The sequence below is a fragment of the Eptatretus burgeri genome, chromosome 11 (genome assembly GCF_056783735.1).
Source record: "Eptatretus burgeri isolate ZD-2024b chromosome 11, Ebu_testis_v1, whole genome shotgun sequence".
Taxonomy (NCBI): domain Eukaryota; kingdom Metazoa; phylum Chordata; class Myxini; order Myxiniformes; family Myxinidae; genus Eptatretus; species Eptatretus burgeri.
In genome coordinates, this window is record NC_140971.1 from 62,845,442 (window position 1) to 62,867,585 (window position 22,144).

A 22,144-nucleotide genomic window follows, 5' to 3' on the forward strand; every position below is an offset into this window, starting at 1 on the left:
TTATTCCCGTTCTTCAAAGCAAAAGCACAAATTGTGACATCACCATTACATATTTATTCATTACCTCATTGAAATAATGGAATATTTAGCTCTTCATCATGCCATTAACTTGATTCACGGAAAGCGTAATCGAAATGGGAAGCGGATGTCCGACAGGCAACAGGTCGTGGTTTATTACAGTCAGTGGTTGTCTTTCTGTGTAGTGTTTTAATCAGTGATTATGAGTAGCCCAATTGTGTCAATAAAATTGTGTTCATAAATGATCGTAAATGAATTATATTCTTTGTGAAGCATCTTAAATACAAATTGGAGTTACAATTGTGGGTCGAGTCAGGGCTGCTGTCCAACCAATCGGTGGGAAGGATTGTTACCGACACGCGCACACGAACAAGCATATTATTATAAAAAGAAGATTATAGTGACTTACATCGCCATTGGTTGATTCGGTTGGAACACCAAATTCTGTGCATAACTACTGTAGATGACTGTTTTTAGTTCTATTGTGGTGCAAATCTCTTGAGTGGTCCATAATCAAATTGCAGACTGCACAATCCCCTTTCGAAGACAGATTTGTGCCTCCTAGTAATCCTGTCAGAGAGCTAAGTTCAATGAAATGATAGGAACTAAGGAACAATCGTGGTTCGTGCTACCGCCGGATATTGCGAAAATTCATAAACCAACCAATTTCATATTGTACTAACAGCCAAATTATCAATATTATAACCATCAGGTTAACCTCAGATTGCAAGGACTGTCTCCCTCCATGATCTCAGTAAATTACAAGATTGTGGACAGCTTGCTTTTTGAACAAAGAGTTATTTAGCGTGCCTGTGTTGATCGGCGCCTATCTTGCACCATTAGCACGCGCTCACTTGGTAGGCAAGATGACGCCTGCTCGCGAGTTGGCTAGACTCTATATACGGCACTGAGTATGCCCAGAGCAAAGAGAGATTTGAGGAAATTGGCAAAAAAGGAGCTTTGAGGTCACTTTTCTTCCGGATTTTGCCAGAATGCAGCCAACATGTCGATCTATGCCGAGGAGTCCTGCACGGTTTTGAAACCTCCAGGTTTGAAAGTGACCTCTCAGTGTTGTTGTTTGTGATCCCTGTACTATGTTCTTGTCATGTGAATGAACAGCCATAAGTTAAGAAGCGTTCAGAAATCTGCGTCGTCGCATGGTTTGTTTGAGGACGGTATGATTCAGTAAGGGTTAATGGGTTTTATGACCGATTCATTTGTATTTGTTTATTGATTACAAACTGGTTCTTGTTATTGCTTCATGTAATCCTTCTCCTGTGTCATTTACTTTTAAATAAATATACCCGTCTCAGGGTTGGATTCTGCTTGTGGTGATTGCCTTGTTTGGTCATTTCAGGTGATTGCAGTGTCGTTCGACCAGCCAGCTCAAACCGCACCAGGCGGAGTTCACGACCAACGGTTGCTCGGTCAAATTATATTGGTCGCAAACGCCTATCGGCACATCACTCAGTTGATTCCGTGGTCCCACCGAGTATTATAATGTCGCAAACAAGCCCGGGAACTTGCTCGGGGCTGTGGACTTAGCTGGTGGTTGCGATCGTTTTGGGACGACGGGCTGTGGCTGTAACAACATATTGTCACATGCCGCTATTCGTGGATTCACTATTTGCAGAACCCACGTATTCGCGGGTCATAAAGTGTGACCTGCTTTAACAGTCGTGTTTCACGTATTCGCGTTTTTTTTTTTTTGTTGTTGTTTACTTCAGGACTGGTCTGGGAAATTGGGAAATTGGAATTCACCTGGGAAATTGAAAATCAGGCAACATCACAGCATAAAAAGGTGCAAAAACGGATCCCCTTAACTACAACCCAATTAGCTGACTGCACTTCCGATCATCAGCAAGGTCATGGAATCCGTGATCACATATGATATAAAATCATTCCTTTTCTCCAACAGCCTCATCTCAGATCATCAATTAAGATTCAGACCTTATCACTCTATCTTGGACATGCTGATTCTACAATCTCAACAATGGTGCAGGTCCTCGATATGAGATCAGATTTGTCTCTCTGGACATACATCGAGCTTGTAATACAGTCCAGCATCCTGCCTTGCTCTCCAAACTGTCTGCCTATGGAATCCAAGGCCAACTCCACTCATGGATTACTGACTTCCTCCCCTCTCATAGACAACGTGTGGCTATCAACAGAATCCTTTCATCTCCTCTCCCTGTCAAGGCTGGAGTACCCCAAGGCAGTCCCATATTATTCCTCATCTTCAACAATGATCTCACCGACTCTGGAAAATCCTCTTCATCTCTTTGCCGATGATTCCACTCTCTGCCATGACATCTCTCATCCTTCTGACAGACAGGCAGCAGCCTCTTCACTCTCTTCAGATCTTGACACAATCACAAACTGGTAAATGAATTTCTCCGTACCTGAGCGCTCCACTCCGTCAACAACGAATGTATCAAACTAATCGCGTAATGACTGCACGAAGCTCGCCAGTGACTTGAGGAGCTGCATGGCTGTGTTGAGATCGGTAGCTTGTGACTGAAGGGTTTTACTCGTACGATCAAATATACCAAGGACAGTAGACCAGAAACCAGCATAGAACCCTATCTCGAGCGTGCACATCGTTTGGTGAAGTGTCTCGGTGGTGTTTCTCATTTCACTCTTCAGTTGTTCATCGTTTGTGATTTCATCGAGGACATCCATGATTTCGCTGTAACCATCTAGAAGAGCTCGGGTTGCATCAGAATGAGCCGACCAGCGAGTGTTGCTGAGGCGCTTTGGTACTTGCAGACCTTTGGCTTTCAGGGCATCAAATAATCTGGCGTAGCGCGACGTGGAAGCTGTAAAAAAAATACATACACTTGTTCCACGAATTCAAAGAATGCTGCTGCAGGTCGACAGCATCCTACGGCCGACTGACCGACTAAGTTCAGTGAGTGCGTCACGTATGGCACAAATATTGCGAGAGGGTTCTCCTGTTTGATCATTCCCTGCATTCCGTTGTATCGGCCACTCGTATTAGATGCATTATCGTAAGACTGTCCTCGGCAGTTAGCGATGTCCAATCCAGTGGCTTTCAAAAAATCCAGTAATGCCGTCGCTTGCTGGAGTCCAGTGTGTCCTGTGTTGCCCAGAAAGGTCATGAAATGCTGCACTGGAGCCTCGTTGTAGATGTATCGTAGAATAACTGTGAGCTGGTCGATGTGGTTTATGTCAGGAGTAGAATCGACTGACACAGAGAAGTATTTTGCCTCTTTCACACGAGCAACGATGTTTTCCATAACAGATTTTCCGATGATGGAGACTAACTCTTGACATGTCATAGATGATAAGTAGTTGGTGTAGCCACGACTTTGGTTGGCATATTTCTGAATGTGCTGAGCCAAAAATGGATCGTATTCTGCAAGTAATTCATTAAACCAAGGGAGTTACCGTTCGTCCATGACCCAACAATTTCATCCGATCCACGCAACGCCAGACCACGCTCAGCGAGAAACGATATCGCGCTCACACTTCGTTTCAGCACCTCCCTCCAATAGGACGCAATCTCACTCTCCTGTTCGACGAGTTTAGTGTCCACACGACCTGCGGATGTTGCTCCGTCTGACAAGTGGATGATATTCGCACGATGCACATGCGAACACTCAAGCACCTCGATAGAACAACTGGCATGCTTCCAGTCATTGAATCCTTCCCCGCCAGGGCAGTAGCGCCTCCAAAGAGTTTGCAAGCGATGCAGTACAGTTTTCCGGTTGATGTGGAGAAGCAAAGCCAGGACCTTTTCACGGACTCTCCGTTTTGTAGTCTACGGTAAAAAAGATTCTTGGAGCAGCAGCGTTTCCTAACTTCAACGAACTGTATGGATGAATCAAAGGGACCAGTCAAATTCTGCAGGGGCTCCAAATCTCGTGATGACCAGAAGTCGATCATCTCTGACAACGGTCGCTCAGGACGCCAACATCCAATGTCATTGGCAAAGCCAGGTCCACGATCAGTCAGTATATCTCGCACTTCTTCATCTGATGCATGTTCTTCATCGGTTGAACCTTCCCAGATGTTGGGCGAATCTTGACGCCGGGGTTGAGTTGCCAAATCCGCTTGTTCTGTGTGTGTTGGTGTTCCAGCCTCTGTCATGGACGAATCGCCTGTTTGTGAAGGAGTGAAAAACTCTGAGATTTTCTGGGTCTTGTCGACGACGGCCTTCTGTCTTTCATCTTTTTCCTTGGAACGTTTCCGCTTTTGAGCACCACTGTCATATTTCCGTGGAGCCCTGGATTCGTGCCTGTCGTCACCGAAGCCGCTCATTGTGGTTTCTGCAGCTGGTTGGTTCTGGTAACCGAGATATCGTCAGAGTGCACGTGGGACGAACCACAATCACGAACCACAAGTATTGAAAAGTAGGTTCTGGTAACCTACAGTAAGTCTGCTAATACGGAGGATAACGATGAACAGCGGATCCAGGAAAATACCGTGATCAAACGGCTTGGATGAGACGAGACACCGAAGTTCCCTTTCTGCACAATGTTTATTAATATAATGGCACGAATAACGAAAGTCTCGCTCAGCGAGCAAAGACAAAATGGCGACGGTTCACTTACAGCAACCGACAAGAAACCGGAAGCTCTCACCATTTCCGGTGGGAAAACGCCAAGAAAGTGAGAATTACAGGCTTGCACTACACCGACAAGGTATTCATAAAGTGCATGAAACATTCATGGGCACAAGGGCACCAAACGTTCATACATATGGTGAAACAGCAAAGACTTTCTAACAAGTATGTTTCACACACCTGGAACATAGAAAGTCACACCGTGTTACTGTGCTGTGCGCGCCAGTAAGCAGGGAACTGACGGCGTTCCCTGCCAGCCGCAGTTTCAGTGTGTACAATACTTCCCCTGCCGGCCGTGTGCTGTGCCGGCCTGGCCTAGTTTTACCACGTCGACTTTCACCTTTTCACCCCTCCTCTGGCTGGACCTCTGTATTCCGTCTATGCTTGCTGGGCTCTGGCGGGCAGTGCCGTTGTTACTTGGCCACGCTCAACCATCCGAAGCATTGATGATCGATCCCAAAAAAGATCCGAATGTGGGCCCCCAATGCCCGAGGCTTGCCCCGGGAATTTTTGACCACGTTGGATCCGTTCTGTGGACCGTGGAAGAAACGGCTTGAAAAGGACCCTCACAATGACGGGCAATTTTGAAAGGATATCCTCACAAAGAGTTTACAATCTTCATTCACAGACAATAAAACTTTGGAAGCACATTTTCAAGGGATTTTCAAAATGTCATCGAAATTGTGGGGGGCTCCGGGGCCATGGCCCCACCTGGCCATCCCTAAATCCGGTAGTGCCAGTTGCCACCATACAAAACATAATTAGGAAGTACAAGGAGTTCCACACTGTAAAAAACATTGAAGGACGTGGTCGGAAGCCAAAGGTGTCACCTCGTCTGGCAAGAAAAGTATGGCGAGAGGCTAACAACAATCCACGGATCACGATAAAGGCTCTCCTGAACAACCTTGGCGAGTCTGGGACCAAGATATCAAGGCAGACACTCCAGCAGACGTTGCACAAGGGGGGTCTCCATGGACGCCGACCAAGAAAGACTCCACTCCTCCATCCCAGGCACAGAAAGGCTTGTCTAGCCTTTGCAAAAGCTGACCTGGACAAAGATCCAATCTTTTGGTCCTCAGTTCTGTGGTCAGATGAGACGAAAATGGAGCTTTTCAGGCACAGAGATGTTGCTTTCGTTTGGCAAAAGAAAGGTGACGCATGCAACCTTAAGAGCCCAGTCCCGACCATCAAGCATGGAGGTGGGAGCATAATGCTTTGGAGAAGTTTCTCAGCCAGTGGGCCCGGCAATCTCGTCAAAGTGGATGGCATCATGAAAAAGGAGCAGTACATCAAGATCCTTGAGGAAAACATCAATCAGTCCGCAGAGAAACTTCACCTCGGGGAGCATTGGACGTATCAGCAGGACAACGATCCAAAACACACCGGCCAAGTCAGTCAAGAAATGGTTCTGGGATAATGATGTAGACGTTCCAGAGTGGCCAAGCCAAAGTCTGGACCTCAACCCAATCGAGAATCTGTGGAGGGAGCTCAAGACCAGAGTGATGGCAAGGAAGCCTTCCAACCTCAAATCCTGGAGACCTTCGCGAAGGAGGAGTGGGTCAAAATCCCTGTAGAGACATGTAAAAACCTTGTGAGCAAGTATAAAAACCGTTTGGAGGCTGTAATCACAAACAGAGGCTTTTTCATTGATTGCTGAATGTGACTTTTAACTGATCTTAGCAAGGGTATGAGTAATTCTGGACATGACATTTTTTTTGTAAATCTATCAATAAAATACCCCTGAAATAATGTATTTCTTGAAATGTTTCTTGTAGTGGTTCTTTCAGCTCTTTGTCACATTCTTACGTAACTTAAGCCAGAAGAAACTCATTCTTCAAATAACACGATTCAAAATACTCCAAATTTAGTAAGGGTATGAATAATTTTGGGCTTAACAGTATAATATATATATATATATATATATATATATATATATATATATTTTTTTTTTAACCTCCACCATCTTCGAAGATGGATGGAGGTTACTGTTTTCACCCCTTTCTGTTTGTTTGTTTGTGAACAGTATTACGGAAAAACTCCTCGACGGATTTCGACGAAACTTGGTGGGGGGTGGGGGGGTTAGGTATAGTCCAAGGATCATGCCATTAAATTTTGGACTTGGTCCCCCCCCCCCAAAAAAAAATTGTTAGAGCATTTTTTTTTTGCATTTCTACATGTTTTAAGTGATTTCCACCCCCCCCCAAAAAAAATTGTTACCCCCCCACCCCAAAAAAGAGAATTTTTTTTGTTTTGCATTTCTACATGTTTTAAGTGATTTCCTACCCCCCCCCAAAAATTGTTAGAGAAAAAAAATTTTTTTTTTTGGATTTCTACATGTTTTAAGTGATTTCCACCACCCCCAAAAAAAAAATTGTTAGAGAAATTTTAATTTTTTTTAGCATTTCTACATGTTTGAAGTGATTTCCAACCCCCCCAAAAAAATTGTTACCCCCCCCCAAAAAAAAATTGTTAGAGAAAAAATTTTTTTTTTGCATTTTTCATGTTTTAAGTGATTTCCAACCCCCCCCCCCAAAATTGTTTGAGAAAATTTTTTTTTTGCATTTCTACATGTTTTAAGTGATTTCCAACCCCCCCCCCAAAAAAAAAAGTTAGAGAAAAAAATTTTTGCAACTTTTTTTTCAACAAAATTTCGATTTCTTCTTTTTGCATTTCTACATGTTTTAAGTGATTTCCAACCCCCCCCCCCCCCCAAAAAAAAAAAAAAATGTTGGAGAAAAGAACTATAACTCTCAGCACTGTTGACATATTTAATGAATAAGATATTAGGTTCACTACCGGGCATAGTGGCGTGCGCCTGTAATCCGGCTACACGGAGGCTTGGGTTGGAGGATCGCTTGAAGACGGGAGCTCTGCACTGGGCCACGCTATGAGAGGGTGTAGGGAAGCCCGGAATCATGGCGAAACCCAATCCTTACCCCTGTGTTGTAAGAGGCGACCAGGGTTGCGTCAGGAAGGGCATCCGGTGTAAAACCTATGCCAAATCAGTATGCGGATCATAACGGATGATCCGCTGTGGCGACCCCTAACGGGAGCAGCCGAAAGACGAACAACAACAACAACATATTAGGTTCACTTGAGTGACCCAGCAGTATTGGCGGCGGAGGTTTTGCACTCTCCCCAGTGCTCCCCCTCAAGTTTAATTCTGTAAAACCTTGGATTTTTAATCTCAATTTATTAATTATGTCGTGCAAGTGGCTGCAACTTGCATCACATTACTTGGACATGGCTTACAACTCATGCAGTGCCCCCTGTAGGTTAGATGAATCAGTAACTTATTGAAGGTGATGCCGAGAACTCACCGATTCTTCACCAAAGGCACCGTGGGATTTTTACAATCCACTGACTAATACTGGCAAACGGAACACCTGGTTTAACATCCATCGGAGGCACGGCACAAACATGATGACCCAACATGCTTGTGAAATGTCAGAACGACAGTTTATAGCTGGGTCGACATTAAAACCCACTCGAGACAACTCAATACAGTGAGTGCGCACACCTTTCAGTCCGTACTACGTCAGAGATATCATGCCAGCACTTTCAATTTTCTTTGTTGGGATACGTCAGCAACAAAGCTTTCTCCCCTCTTCCAACTTTGACGACCAACAAGATGAGAAAGAATCTGCCCATCGGGATGTATTTAAACAATCAAAACCATCCTTAGAACCCAAAGCAGACTTTGAAGGTCAAAATTACAGCAACATGTCACAATTGCAAACTGATAAGGTAATTTGGTGTCCATCGTGTCTGTGCCATATCCAATAACTCCCAGCAATGGGACTTCGTAGCTCAATCCAAACAGTGAATTCCCCTTGTGTACCAGCTCACGCTCATCGCGCCTTCCTTTATCAAGTGACTTGGTGGGATCCTTCGTCCTCCATGATGGAAATGTCGACGGGGGTTACCCCTCGAATGGGGCCACTCCTCACTTGGCATTTACTAACAACGGAAGTTTTATCACACGGAAGGTAGAACGTTCAATAGAATGACGAAAGACAAGTTTATTGCGTGTAGGGTGTGGCGTTTTCTATCGGCATCATGACGAAAGGTCGGATAAACAGGGCTCGGATGGCTGAAATCAGCTGTTATGACGTCACAGAGACATATGCATTGTCTTTGGAAGCAATATGGTGTGAGAACAAATTGGAGTACTCGTACTGTATACAAACTTTTGGACGAAACACCTCGTTATTGGAAAGCGGCTTTAAAGGTTTTGATCGGGATGTTCGAGTATTGTTCACCCAGAGAAGGTTAATGTTTCAAGGTGGACTGTATGTACTATGGTACCCTATTCCGCACTCATTTAAAGGTGGCTAGTGGGTTTGGAGGGAAAGTATCGGTAAATTTAAGGAATACGAAGTGTAATCATCCACCCTTTCTCACGTCAATACATTTACGAGAATGGTGGTAATCTTCGTCGAGATGCTTTGAGGGTGTGTGTGTGTGTGTGTGTGTGTGTGTGTGTGTGTGTGTGTGTGTGTGTGTGTGTGTGTGTGTGTGTGTGTGTGTGTGTGTGTGTGTGTGTGTGTGTGTGTGTGTGTGTGTGTGTGTGTGTGTGTGTTGTTCTTTCGGCTGCTCCTATTAGCGGTCGCCACAGCGGATCATCCCTTATGATCCGCATACTAATTTGGCATAGGTTTTACGCCGGATGCCCTTCCTGACGCAACCCTGGTCGCCTCTTACTACACAGGGATAAGGATTGGGTTTCGCCATGATTCCGGGCTGCCCTACACCCTCTCATAGCGCGGCCCACCGCAGAGCGCCCGTCCTCGAGCGATCCTCCAACTCAAGCCGACGAGCAGCCGGATTACAGGCGCACGCCACTTCGCCCGGTATATATATATATGTATATGAATATGTATATATATATATGTATATGTATATGTATATATACACATATACATATATATACACATATATATACACATATACATATATATATATATATATATACATATATATATGTTCATTGTCGCCAGCATGGCGTATAGCTAGGTTGTATATATATATATATATATATATATATATATATATATATATATATATATATATATATATATATATATATATATATATATATATATATATATATATATATTGTTGTGGTTGACCAAATTCGCAAACCACCATTCAGGTCCCTTAGGTGAGATATCTCGGTAAGTATATATGTAGTTAGGCCCAAACCCGTTGTCTAGAGGGAATAAATGTCATTCATGAGGGCTGCGACTCTTCAGGATAGCCGTTTTTCTTTTACAATCTTTATTTTGGACCAACCGCCATTATTACCACCACCAACCACGTCTCAACAGCCATCACAACAACAACCACCAACCACAACGCCGCTTCACCACAACCGCCACGACCTTTACCGTCACAACTCACCACCATCGCATCACCGTCATCTCGCGCCACTCGTGGGCACCGATGCTGGACTCGTGTAGAGCGCGCACCGAGCAGCGTGTTCAAAAGCATCGCGAACTTTCCGCAGAAAAACGGATCAAAAACGACTCACGCCCACTTTTGTTCCGTCCAATCGGTGAGCGAGGGGCGATTTGGCCCCGCCTCCAGGGCGTTGGAGGGCGGTCGCTATATGCAAATTCATGGATCAAAAAGCATTCACGCCCACTTTTCCTCGGGCCAATGGGGAGCCAGCAAGAGAGGTGAAAGGTCGGAGGCAGAGGGTCAAAGATGAAGGAGCGAGGCCACGGGGGATATAAGGGGCCGCGTTCGTCAGTCGAGGCAGTTCAGTTCGCAGGAGGAAGAGTTGAGTTGGAAGCGGAGGAAGAGTTGAGTTGAAGTGGCAGTTCGCAGTTGGGAGTTCGCGGAGTCGGAGTGAAGAGGACGGAGCTGTGGAAAGGCGGCGAAGGCGAAGGCGGACGAGGGGGTGCTCGCGTCGGATTCGGGGAAATGCGGAGAGAAAGGCCGGCGGCGCGACCGAGGTCGTGGTGGAGACGCTCGTCGCGGGACCCGCGATTTTGTGAAATCCTCCTTTCCCCGAGCATCAGCAACCCCCTCCTGTTTCCCCCCGCGCTGAGATAGTGCGACAAAAGGGGGCCCCCTTCCCACCCCCTACCAGACACCGTCCGCGAGGCCCGCGGAGTTGAGGCACCACCGCCGCTCCGCGTTTCATCATCAGACGGGTAGGCCCGACACGGTCTCGGCCCCAGGCCCGCCTACCCCCTCATCCTGGAGGGTGGTTCTCTTTTCTTTTGCTTTGGGAATATGTGTTGTCGGCGCCGTCTGTGAAGTAAAATTGTATAAGTGTTGCCGAGTGCCCGGTAGTCGGATAGATCTGCATTGTTGCATTTGCTTTTTGCATTGTCTTCTTTTACATGTGCTTTTGGTGGAATTGTACATGTGTGCTTTCCGTTCACCGCGAAATAAATGTGCTTATTGTTGAACTGTTTTCCCGCTTCGCTTCGTCATTTCTTTCATTGAATCCTCATCTTGCTTCACGTAAAGGGTTGGTCGTGGGCTAAGACGCCCGATAATTAATCGAACCGTCGAGGCCGACGAATAACACCGCTCGGTTATCCCGATAGTACGGAACGGGTCGCTTAAGTGGCCCGTGTCCGAAGTCGACCTGCGGCGAGGTGCGATCGCCCGGTCTACCCTCCGTGTGGGTACTTAGGTAGGTCGAATTTGGCGAGCAACCCTATCCCACGCGGGGGCCGATTGGCACGATCGCGGTGAGACCGAAAGGTTCACCCGTGACTGGTTCCCGGCGTTAGTCCGAGAGGGTCACGACTGGATTGTCCGTCCGGTGGGCGACGTGCCGCGATTCGAGTTACGTGGCCGTCCGCACGCCGGCGGGCGCGAATCCGCAACACTGGTGTCAGGAGTGGGATACAAACCCATCGCCCTCCTCACGGCACTGGTAACGGAGAACGGGAAAACGGGCTCTCCTGTCTCCGGCTAAATTCACGGGAATCGGTCCAGGGGTGAGAGGAGCGACCCCCGATTCCCTCCAAATTACGAGCGAGCTGAATTAACCCTTCACGAGAAGCAAGATGGCGTCTCAAGGCGAGCGGGAGCCGGGGGTATTAGAAATGTATATGTGTAGTAATGTAGGATCCATGGTCCAGGATGAAATCCCTGTGCAGGAAATGTTGATTGTACAGGAAAACGAACTCGCCCAACTGAACCCAGAGCCCGAAATGGGTGGGGCAGCGGCCGTGGTGTATGACACCTCCCCTCCCCCTCTCCACCAAAACCTCCCGATTCTTGCCGAATCGGCTCACCCAAGCGCACCCGACATGGCCCAGCTATACGCCATGCTGGCGGCAATGAACAAGCAAATGGAAACGAATGCGCATGAAATTATGAAAGGAATGAACGAAAAGATGGATGCATACGCAAATGAATTTATAAACGAAACGAAAAAGCTGCGGGGTGAGACGCAGAACATGGGCCGATGCCTGCAGGCGGGCATGAAGGCCGTTAGCAGGGAGCTTAAAATGGCGACTCCACGTGTCGGAACGAACGAGCTGGAAGGGGGTGCAACGGCTGTCGGGCCCGCGGTGGAGGCGGGTAAGGAAAAAGTAATTCGGGAGACAAGAGACGAGGTGAAAGTAATTGCGAGGGAGAGAAAAGAACAATTAATACGGAAAGCAAGGATGAGGGACGTGGAGATCGTGAAAGAGCAAGGAGTGAAAAACAGGGAAGGACGGGAGCGACTTAAAGAGAAAGCAAGGTTGACCTACATAAAGATAAGGGAAAGACGCCAGAAAGAAGCGGAGACTAATAGACAGGAGGGGACAACAGAAACTTATAAATGTATAGAGACATGGGAGACAGAAAAAATAGAGGAGAGACTGCATGAATTGGACAAGGTTAGAGACGAACACACACACACACAGGTAGTGGAGGACGATGAGGTTGAGCTGGCGGACCGTGCAGGGACCCGGAGCGAGCAGCGGGATAGCCTCCTCCAGGAACGAGGGGAGGGAGTATGCCCCCTTGAGGCGAGTCACGACCAGGTGGGTTCGGTCGTGCTTTGTGAGGTCGAGGGGAGGAGTGCTGTGGACAGGTGCACGGAGAGCTTGGGGGGTATAGAGGCCCCGGAGACCCTTGTGGGGACACGAATCCCCAGTGTGGTTGTCCCTGTGTGTGTGGTGCAAGGTGTGAGTGCGACCCCGTGTGTGGAAGCGACCCCGTGTGTGAGTGGTGTGGTGGCAAGTGTGCAGAAGGGCGTGCTTCCCAGCACGCCGTGTGTGGGTGAGGCACCGTGTGTGAGTGAGGCCGTGTGTGTGGATGAAACGGCCAGTATGAATGGAGCACCACGTGTGAGTGGTATGGTTTATGCAAGGGAGACCGTGTGTGTGAGAGAGCGGTATGTGAGGGAGATGTCGGTTGGCATGCGGGAGCACGCAGCCGCGTCTCCCGGTGTGAATGTGATGGTGAGGTGTGTTAGCGTCGTAACACGCGGGAGTGCGTGTGTGGAATGGAGGCGACGACGGCGACATGTAAGGAAAGAAAGCCGAGTAGCGGCTGTAGTTGTTTCGGGGACCGTGCCGGGTTCACCCAGCAGTGAGCACGAGGTCCGTGCTGTGCAACGCACGAGACCGCCACGTGCTCGCTTGCGATAGTGAAGTCCCGGTCCGGAAACGCACGCGGTGGATTTGCCGATCCCGCGGACGGACAAAGTTTAGGCAGGATTTCGGATTTGGACCGGACGGGTTCTCCACGCGATCGTGTGTGTTAAGCTCCAACGGGCAAAGCACATGTGTTCGCGTGGGGAACCCCTCGAGACGTGGAGCTTGTGTTTTTTTTTTATGCGCACGGTGACGCCATGGCTGCACGTGGGGTTGGAATCCGGCAGGAGGGGTATCCCTGCCGGATGGTGCCGTCCAAGGAGGGACGAGGAACACGTGCAGCTGCATGACGTCACGGCCAGGTGCAAAGTGCGCGAGCTCTGAGTTGCCGCGCTGGTGCTGCGCAGGTAAAGAAAAAAAAAGCAAGCCTCACTTTCGGGTGCACAGGATTCCTGGGCAAGGGGTGGAAGACCCCCTTACCTAGGGCACAGGATGGAAACTAGTTAGGGGGAAGGGTTAGCTTAGTTAGACCGACTTCATGGGGCAGGGTAAGTCCTCATGGAGTCTGTGGTATGGATTAGTTAGAGGGATTTAGTGAGCTTTAGGTTGGGAAATAAAATGATTTATTTGGAGACAGTGACAGACTTGTGAGCGTGTAGAGTTGACGTAGTTTAGCTACGTAGTGTTAAAAGGAACGTGCTGTAGTTTAAGGGACGACGTGGGAGCACGAGTTAGTTAGGGGAGGTAGTTAGAAGGATGGCAGAGTTCAGCGGTGAGTGAGTTGAAGAGTTGTTGGTGAGTTATGAGGTGGAGGCATGTGTTTGGTGAGTGAGTGAGGCCAGCAGGTCTGTGTGTATGGAGCGAATGGGGAATGCATGGTGCGATGAGTGATTGGGGGGAGGAGTGACTCCCGCCCAAGGGACCCCGGGGTCAGTATAAAGTAAGTTAGCTGGGTTCGTTAAATTGAAAAATGGAGGTCGTTTTGTTGTTGGTGGGTGTGTAGGCTCGAAACCCGTTTGGAGGGGTGCAGGAGCCCTGTTGACAGGCTGGGAGCGTGGCTGCGAAAAGTGAGTATCGCTGAGTGGGTACCCCGGGCACCAGGCCAGTCGGCCGTGGTAGGCCAAGGGCCCATGGGGGGCCGCGATAGCGTAGTGGGCACGGGTGCGCCTGCTTGGTGCGGGGGCCCGGGGCGCCATTAGCCGCGTGGGCAGTGTTGTGGGCGCGGGTGACCCTCGGAAAGGGGCCTGGGAAGCCAGCCTGCCACGTGTGCGTTTCAGGGAAGGTGCCATGGGGGGCACTCCCCGGTGTTAGGGAGCTGGTAGGCTCGGAGGCAGTGTAGTGCCATCGTCGGAGAATCGGCAGAGGGTCGTGCCTGCCAAAGGGAGCCACGTGTCCCAGCCATGAGACCGTGTGAGGGCACGGAGAGAAAATTGTGGGGGGGGCGAGGCCCGAAATTGTGAGGACACCAACACAGGCGACGGGAATCTGGGTTGTTAGAACCAATAGTTTAAGCGAGAGGCGCTTGTTGAAAGCCCCGGGGTAGTTTAACAGTTAAATGGATAGGGTAGATTAGGAAGTGTACCCCTCCGCACCATCCATCCCCTTGCTCTCGTTGTGGGCCGCTGGACCCACTTTGGGTTAGATCGCTGAAGTCTGGGGAGGCCATTCTGAGGCTTCGTTGGGCCTCGACACAGGACGCTAGCTCTCCCTTATTCCCCTCCGGGAAGGGAACGTAGGGGTTGGGAGTAGGCTAGGTGACAGGATAGGTTAGCCGAACAAGGACGATAAAGGGGGTTAGGGGATGATTTATAGTGGGGAAGTAAAAAATAAAAAAATAAGTTGGGGCTAAATTGGGGTTTGACAAATTAAGGGAGTGGGTATGTACAGTGACAGGCAAAGGCGATAGGTGGGAGGGAGACAGGTAGGTAGGTCCGAGCCCGCCTTCCAAGTGGCCAGCACCACCGCACTCCCTCCACCAACCTCCACAGAACGGCAAAGGCTGGCCAACTTCATCTGCAGCTGCTGTGCTGCAAGGCCTGTGCCGGCTGGATCGTCTGCAGCTGCTGTGCTGCAAGGCCTGTGCCGGCCCACTTCATCTGCCGGCTGGCTGTTTTTCTTCAAGGCCTGTGCCGGCCAGTTCACCTGCCGGCTGTGTTTGCCTGCAGCGGCTTTCTTCTGCGGGCTGTGCTTGCCTGCCACCTTTGCCATGCCATGCCCACTGCCCCTGCTCACCAGCCCCCGTTCAATTTTTGCTTTGCCCCCCCTGTTCATTGCCATGTGCGCCAGGATCAAGGCAACAGTTTGCAAGCTGCAAGAACTGCCCTGTTGGCAGCTACAACACGGGCCTGCAGTGGCGGCCCGTGCACTGTGTTTGCGTGCATCCATTCATCCATCCATTCGTTGTGTTCATTGCGTGTGCCACTTGAGCTGGCACGGAGACTGCATTTGTGCAGCCCATGCACCGTTGTGGTTCACGGCGTTCAGTTCAAACCATTCATCCATCCATTCGTTGTGTTCATTGCGTGTGCCACTTGAGCTGGCGCGGAGACTACGTTTGTGCAGCCCATGCACCGTTGTGGTTCACTGCGTTCAGTTCAAAAGGGAAGGCCTTGGACTGCGTGTGAGCAGCCGGCCACGTTCCCTGTCACCTGCATTGTTTTGAGCCAGAGACTGCATGCGAGCAGCCTGGCTCCCTGTTAACTGCTTTCCTTTTGCAGAGTTCAGTGATCCTGGGCCATGGTTTAGTGTAAAATTTGTAAGTTAAGGTAAGATGTACTATAAATATGAGTGCGCCCCGGCATGTCTGTCTTAGCGCCGGCAATTTTATTTAAGTCGTCCGTGTGAGTGAGTTTGTTTAGGTAGTTACTCAGCCCTTAGGTTATTTATTTTGGGGACACGAATACCATAAATGTCGCACTCAGGGATCCGTAGGTAAAATGTACTAGGGGAAAACTACACATGATGGCACACGAAAATTTGACGACTCGGGACGAGTCTGTAAAAAGGGGAGGGGGTAGTGTTGTGGTTGACCAAATTCGCAAACCACCATTCAGGTCCCTTAGGTGAGATATCTCGGTAAGTATATGTGAAGTTAGGCCCAAACCCGTTGTCTAGAGGGAATAAATGTCATTCATGAGGGCTGCGACTCTTCAGGATAGCCGTTTTTCTTTTACTATCTTTATTTTGGACCAGCCGCCATTATTACCACCACCAACCACGTCTCAACAGCCATCACACAACAACCACCAACCACAACGCGGCCATCACAACAACCACCAACCACAATGCCGCTTCGCCACAACCGCCACGACCTTTACCGTCACAACTCGCCACCATCGCATCACCGTCATCTCGCGCCACTCGTGGGCACCGATGCTGGACTCGTGCGGGGCGCGCACCGAGCAGCGTGTTCAAAAACATCACGGACTTTCCGCAGAAAAACGGATCAAAAACGACTCACGCCCACTTTTGTTCCGTCCAATCGGTGAGCGAGGGGTGATTTGGCCCCGCCTCCAGGGCGTTGGAGGGCGGTCGCTATATGCAAATTCATGGATCAAAAAGCATTCACGCCCACTTTTCCTCAGGCCAATGGGGAGCCAGCAAGAGAGGTGAAGGGTCGGAGGCAGAGGGTCAAGGGTAAAAGAGCGAAGCCACGGGGCTAATAAAAACGACTGCGTTCATCAGAAGAGGGGAGTTCGCAGTTGGGAGTTCGCGGAGCCAGTGGAGAGTTGGGACGAGTCAAGAGTCGGAGTGAAGAGGACGAAGCTGTGGAGAGGCGGCGGCGGCGAAGGCGGTTGAGGGGGTGCTCGCGTCGGATTCGGGGAACTGCGGAAGGAGAGGCCGGCGGCGCGACCGAGGTCGTGGTGGAGACGCTCGTCGCGGGACCCGAGATTTTGTGAAAACCTCCTTTCCCCGAGCATCAGCAACCCCCTCCTGTTTCCCCCCGCGCTGAGATAGTGCGACAAAAGGGGGCCCCCTTCCCACCCCCTACCAGACACTGTCCGCGAGGCCCACGGAGTTGAGGCACCACCGCCACTTCGCGTCTCTTCATCAGACGGGTAGGCCCGACACGGTCTCGGCCCCAGGCCCGCCTACCTCATCCTGGAGGGTGGTTCTCCTTTCTTTTGCTTTGGGAATATGTGTTGTCGGCGCCGTCTGTGAAGTAAAATTGTATAAGTGTTGCCGAGTGCCCGGTAGTCAGATAGATCTGCATTGTTGCATTTGCTTTTTGCATTGTCTTCTTTTACATGTGCTTTTGGTGGAATTGTATATGTGTGCTTTCCGTTCACCGCGAAATAAATGTGCTTATTGTTGAACTGTTTTCCCGCTTCGCTTCGTCATTTCTTTCATTGAATCCCCATCTTGCTTCACGTAAAGGGTTGGTCGTGGGCTAAGACGCCCGATAATTAATCGAACCGTCGAGGCCGACGAATAACACCGCTCGGTTATCCCGATAGTACGGAACGGGTCGCTTAAGTGGCCCGTGTCCGAAGTCGACCTGCGGCGAGGTGCGATCGCCCGGTCTACCCTCCGTGTGGGTACTTAGGTAGGTCGAATTTGGCGAGCAACCCTATCCCACGCGGGGGCCGATTGGCACGATCGCGGTGAGACCGAAAGGTCCACCCGTGACTGGTTCCCGGCGTTAGTCCGAGAGGGTCACGACTGGATTGTCCGTCCGGTGGGCGACGTGCGGCGATTCGAGTTACGTGGCCGTCCGCACGCCGGCGGGCGCGAATCCGCAACAATATATATATATATATATATATATATATATATATATATATATATATATATATATATATATATATATATATATATATATATATATATATATATATATATAGTGTGCGTGTGTGTAATATGCGATGATTGCTGTGTGTGTGTGTGTGTGTGTGTGTGTGTGTCCATGTCTATATAATGAGCTTTTAAAATGGTTTTCTCTGCAACCATCTGTCCAATTAATGCAAAACTTTAAACATAGGAGGGACTCCCCATATTGCTAACTCTGACGTCATAGGTCACTTGGTATGGCAGCCATATTGGATTAAACAAAAAAAAATTTGACATCATTTGGAAAAAAAAAACTGGATAGGATAGGTCATTGGGTGATAATGATGACGTCACCGGTGAAATGGTATTCCAGCCATAATTGTTTGAATTGAAATCCTACAAAAAATCTGAAACTTCATATATCAGATCTATGACACAATGTCAGTAATTAAATTTCTGACGTCATAGGTCGCATGATATGGCAGCTATATTGAATTAACTACAAAACTGCTCAACTAAAAAAATTTAAACTTGGCATCTGTCACCAACTCCCCATGAAGTGTATTGGGTGATAACAATGATGTCATCAGTGATGTGGTATTCCAGCCACAATTGGTTGAATTGAAAGTCTTACCTGAAAAATCTTAACGTAATATATCTGATCTATGACCCGATGCGGGTGATTAAACTTATGACTTCATGGGTCACATTGTTTGGCAGCCATGTTGGATTAAAGGAAAAAAATTGGACAAAATTTTCTCCAAAACCACTCAACAAAAAAAATTTGAAAATTGGCATATGTCATCAATTCCCCATGGGGTATACAGAGTGATAACAATGACATCATCAGAGGAGTGGTATTCCAGCCAGAAATGGTTGAATTGAAATTCTTATTAAAAAATATGAAACTTCATATAACTGATCTATGACCCAATATGAGTGAAGAATGAAATATTTTAAACACATAATAGGGTGCATGTACGATACGAGTATACCGGCCATAATAGTTGCGTGTTCAGTTAACGATGAACACGATTTTTGTTCAGAATGAACGCGCGAGGCGAGACTGGAATTTACGTGTGTCGTCCCAATTAGCAAATACTATTGAGGTCATCCTATCATCAGCATATATTATTTACAAAGACAATAACTGGGCCATATTATTTATTCTTCCATTTTCAGGAAGAGTGAGGGACAAATATAAAGAGAAAAGGCTTGGAAAGTTGGGAAGGAAAATCTGAAAGTCACTGCTCTCATGATGCAACTGCAAAAGGAGCAAAATAAATAAAAAGGGGTTTGAATTGAACAACCCCACTCCTCTCAGCTCCCCTTTGCCCAATACCCTTCCCGCCAAAATGAATCAGGAGTGTAACATATTACTTATTTGTAAATGTTGACAAAACATTTGTGAATGCTCACAAAATTTGAGCACCAGGAGAAATGCATCTGGTGTGGGTGATTAAAGATGTTGGAGAAACCTTCCACAGGTATGTTATACCACAGGTATGGACCACCACATGAAAGGGGGTTGGGAACAATGGTTTACTTGCACATTTGCACCAATCATACACACCCCTCAAAAGGTGATGATTTGAGGGAGAAAAAAACAAAACTCTCAACCAAAATTAATCATCCATCCAAGAGGGGAGATCTATCAAGGATGTGATTATGCAACACTGGAGGGAGATGGGATCAGACTACGTTGGAAAATACCATCGATACTCCTCCACAACCCCACCTCCAAATCAGGTCATTCTTACTCAGCGTGAAAAAAGAACAAAAGCCACGTTCACACATATAGTTTATTCATCACCAACTATTCACAGGTTCATTTGTAATCCAAAACAGTTTGTAATACATTCTGTAATAAAGGATCTATTCCGGTATCAGGTAGCAAAAATGCCAAAAACGCATTCAACGGGATAAATGAAAGACAAAATAGAGGCAGTAACATGAATGAATGAATGCATCGGTGAAGTGAGAACGTTAACTGAAGCCCGTTAAAGAAAAAGGTCGGGGAAGCTTGTGCTCAACTCAATGGTGGAAATAATGAGAAGACATCATAAGAGAGCCAAATGAAACCGCGAACGCCATGCATTCAGAAAATGGAAGCACCACCGACTCGGGTAGCTGTCCGGCGAACAGCACGGCTCAGGTGCCATGTTTCGACGACCGAGTGGTCTTCATCTTGGACTGCGCAGGAATCGTGTGCCTGGTTCAGGATCCTCAAATCGGAAGGCTCACCATCTTCACATTGCAGTCGCATGATGTCCCCATCCACTCGGGATGATCCGTAACACCTGGCACACAATGCCTGCACAGTACGGGATGAAAGACCACTACGTGGTCAAAACTTCAGACCTGTCGAGCCTCCTGCCTCCTGGGCAGTCGTGTTCCAGTTGGTGGTGAATCCGCGTTTTGAGCACAGTATGAGAAACAAAAGAAAACAAAACAAACAAAAAAACCCCCCATAACGATGAACACAAAACAAAACAAGACCACAAGCGAAATCAAGCAAAAAGTTTTAAAAACGAACTTGTTTATTAACTGCAAAATGTACAATTTGGTACAAAAAAGAAAAGAAAAGAATGAGCAGCCACGTTGTAAAAATCGCCAAAATGCTCGGATGCTACGCGTTTCAGTTATTGTGAATTCCAGACGACTATGAAAGTATACCTTAAAAATTCAGACAAAATAAATGTACAAACAGTATGTTTCAACAGGTGTCTGTTATTTCAGACAGCATGAAGAGGCGATCTGATGATGCCTGCGGTTTTTTTTTTAAAAGCAAAATTAGATACATCGTTCATTGTGCATTGTGCACAAGCGTTTTGTCTCACGACGATTCACAACCCTTGATCTTGTTAACAGCCAAAAAATCTTGTTATCAAAGAAAACAACTTCTTTCAGCTTTGTCGTTTTTTGCCATTATTGTCTCCCTTCGTATTTTCTCCATCTTTACCGAGTGCATGACTTGAACCTCTATCTTTTCCAGACGATCTGGAATGCTCACGATCTTTGTCCCTTCCCCTGACCCTTCCGCGGTCTTTACTCCGCGATCTATCTCTTTCTCTGTCCCGCTCTCTGCTATACGACAACTCTCTCCTTTCTCGGCTTCTCGAGTGGTGCCGACTTCTGTTTTTTTCATAATCCCTGCTCCGAGACCTGTCCCTCCGTCGATGTTTTTCTCTGTCTTGACTGCTTGATCGCTGCCGACCTCGATCACGATTATTTGAGCGTCCTCTTCCTCTGTCGTGGTCTCGACTGTTTGACCTGTCTCTGCCTCTGTGATGATGTCTGGATTTCTCGCGGTCTCGGTCACTGTCATGGTCTCGGTCGTGCTCACGGTCTCGTTCATATTCGCGGTCGTGCTCTCGGTCTCGTTCATGCTCACGGTCTCGTTCATGGTTGCGGGCTCGGTCGTGCTCGCGGTCTCGGTCGTGCTCGCGGTCTCGGTCGTGCTCGCGGTCTCGGTCGTGGTCACGGTCTCGGTCGTGCTCACGGTCTCGGTCGTGCTCGTACTCACGGTCTCGGTCGTGCTCGCGGTCTCGGTCGTGCTCACGGTCTCGGTCGTGCTCGAGGTCTCGGTCGTGCTCACGGTCTCGGTCGTGCTCGCGGTCTCGGTCGTGCTCGCGGTCTCTCCCTCGATGTTTGTCGCGTTCTCTGTTTCGGTCTTTTTCTCGGTGCTTTTCTCGAGTCTTTTCTCGCTTAATTTTTTCTCTTCCCTCATCAGAATTGCCCGAAATTCTTTCTTTGCCCTTTTTAGGGTCTTGCACTTTCTCCCGGTCCCGACTGTGGTTATGGTGCCAATCTTGATCTCGGCTCCAGCTTCTTGAGCGATCCCCATCATAATGTCTCTCCCTGTTTCTTGGTCTGTTCACATCACCCTCTCTTTCTCGATCCAAATCCCAGTGCATGTCCCTCTCCTGTTCATGTTCCCCTCTTCTTTCCCACTCCCGATGCTGTCTCCATTCCACTTCCTCAACATCTGGTAACTTATGCTCGCCATGCTTGTCCAAATGCTTCCAAAACTCCTCTTCATGTCGTTTATGTCTTCTTTCACCACCTGGCATTACAGGACCACCCTCTTTTGGTGGATCACGACGGGAATTTGGGAGGTAACCTTCTTTCCACACCCCACTAGTTTCTGCAAATTGTGGAGGGCCTTGCAATCGAGAACCAACATGAAAGGGGTTATGAGATTGATTCGATG

At 48.2% G+C, this 22,144-nt stretch overlaps 1 protein-coding gene across 4 annotated transcripts in view; it reads right to left on the reverse strand.

Moving 5' to 3' along the window:
- Positions 1-19,715: 19,715 nt before the first annotated feature.
- LOC147017223 (uncharacterized) overlaps positions 19,716-22,144 on the reverse strand; it is a 284,769-nt gene continuing 282,340 nt past the window's right edge. For all 4 annotated transcript variants that reach the window (XM_085846675.1, XM_085846676.1, XM_085846673.1 and 1 more), the window contains one exon: positions 19,716-22,144. This exon is cut by the window's right edge and continues 2,523 nt beyond it. In XM_085846675.1, coding sequence (XP_085702801.1) covers positions 20,838-22,144 — 1,307 coding nt within the window. In that variant the 3' untranslated portion in view covers positions 19,716-20,837.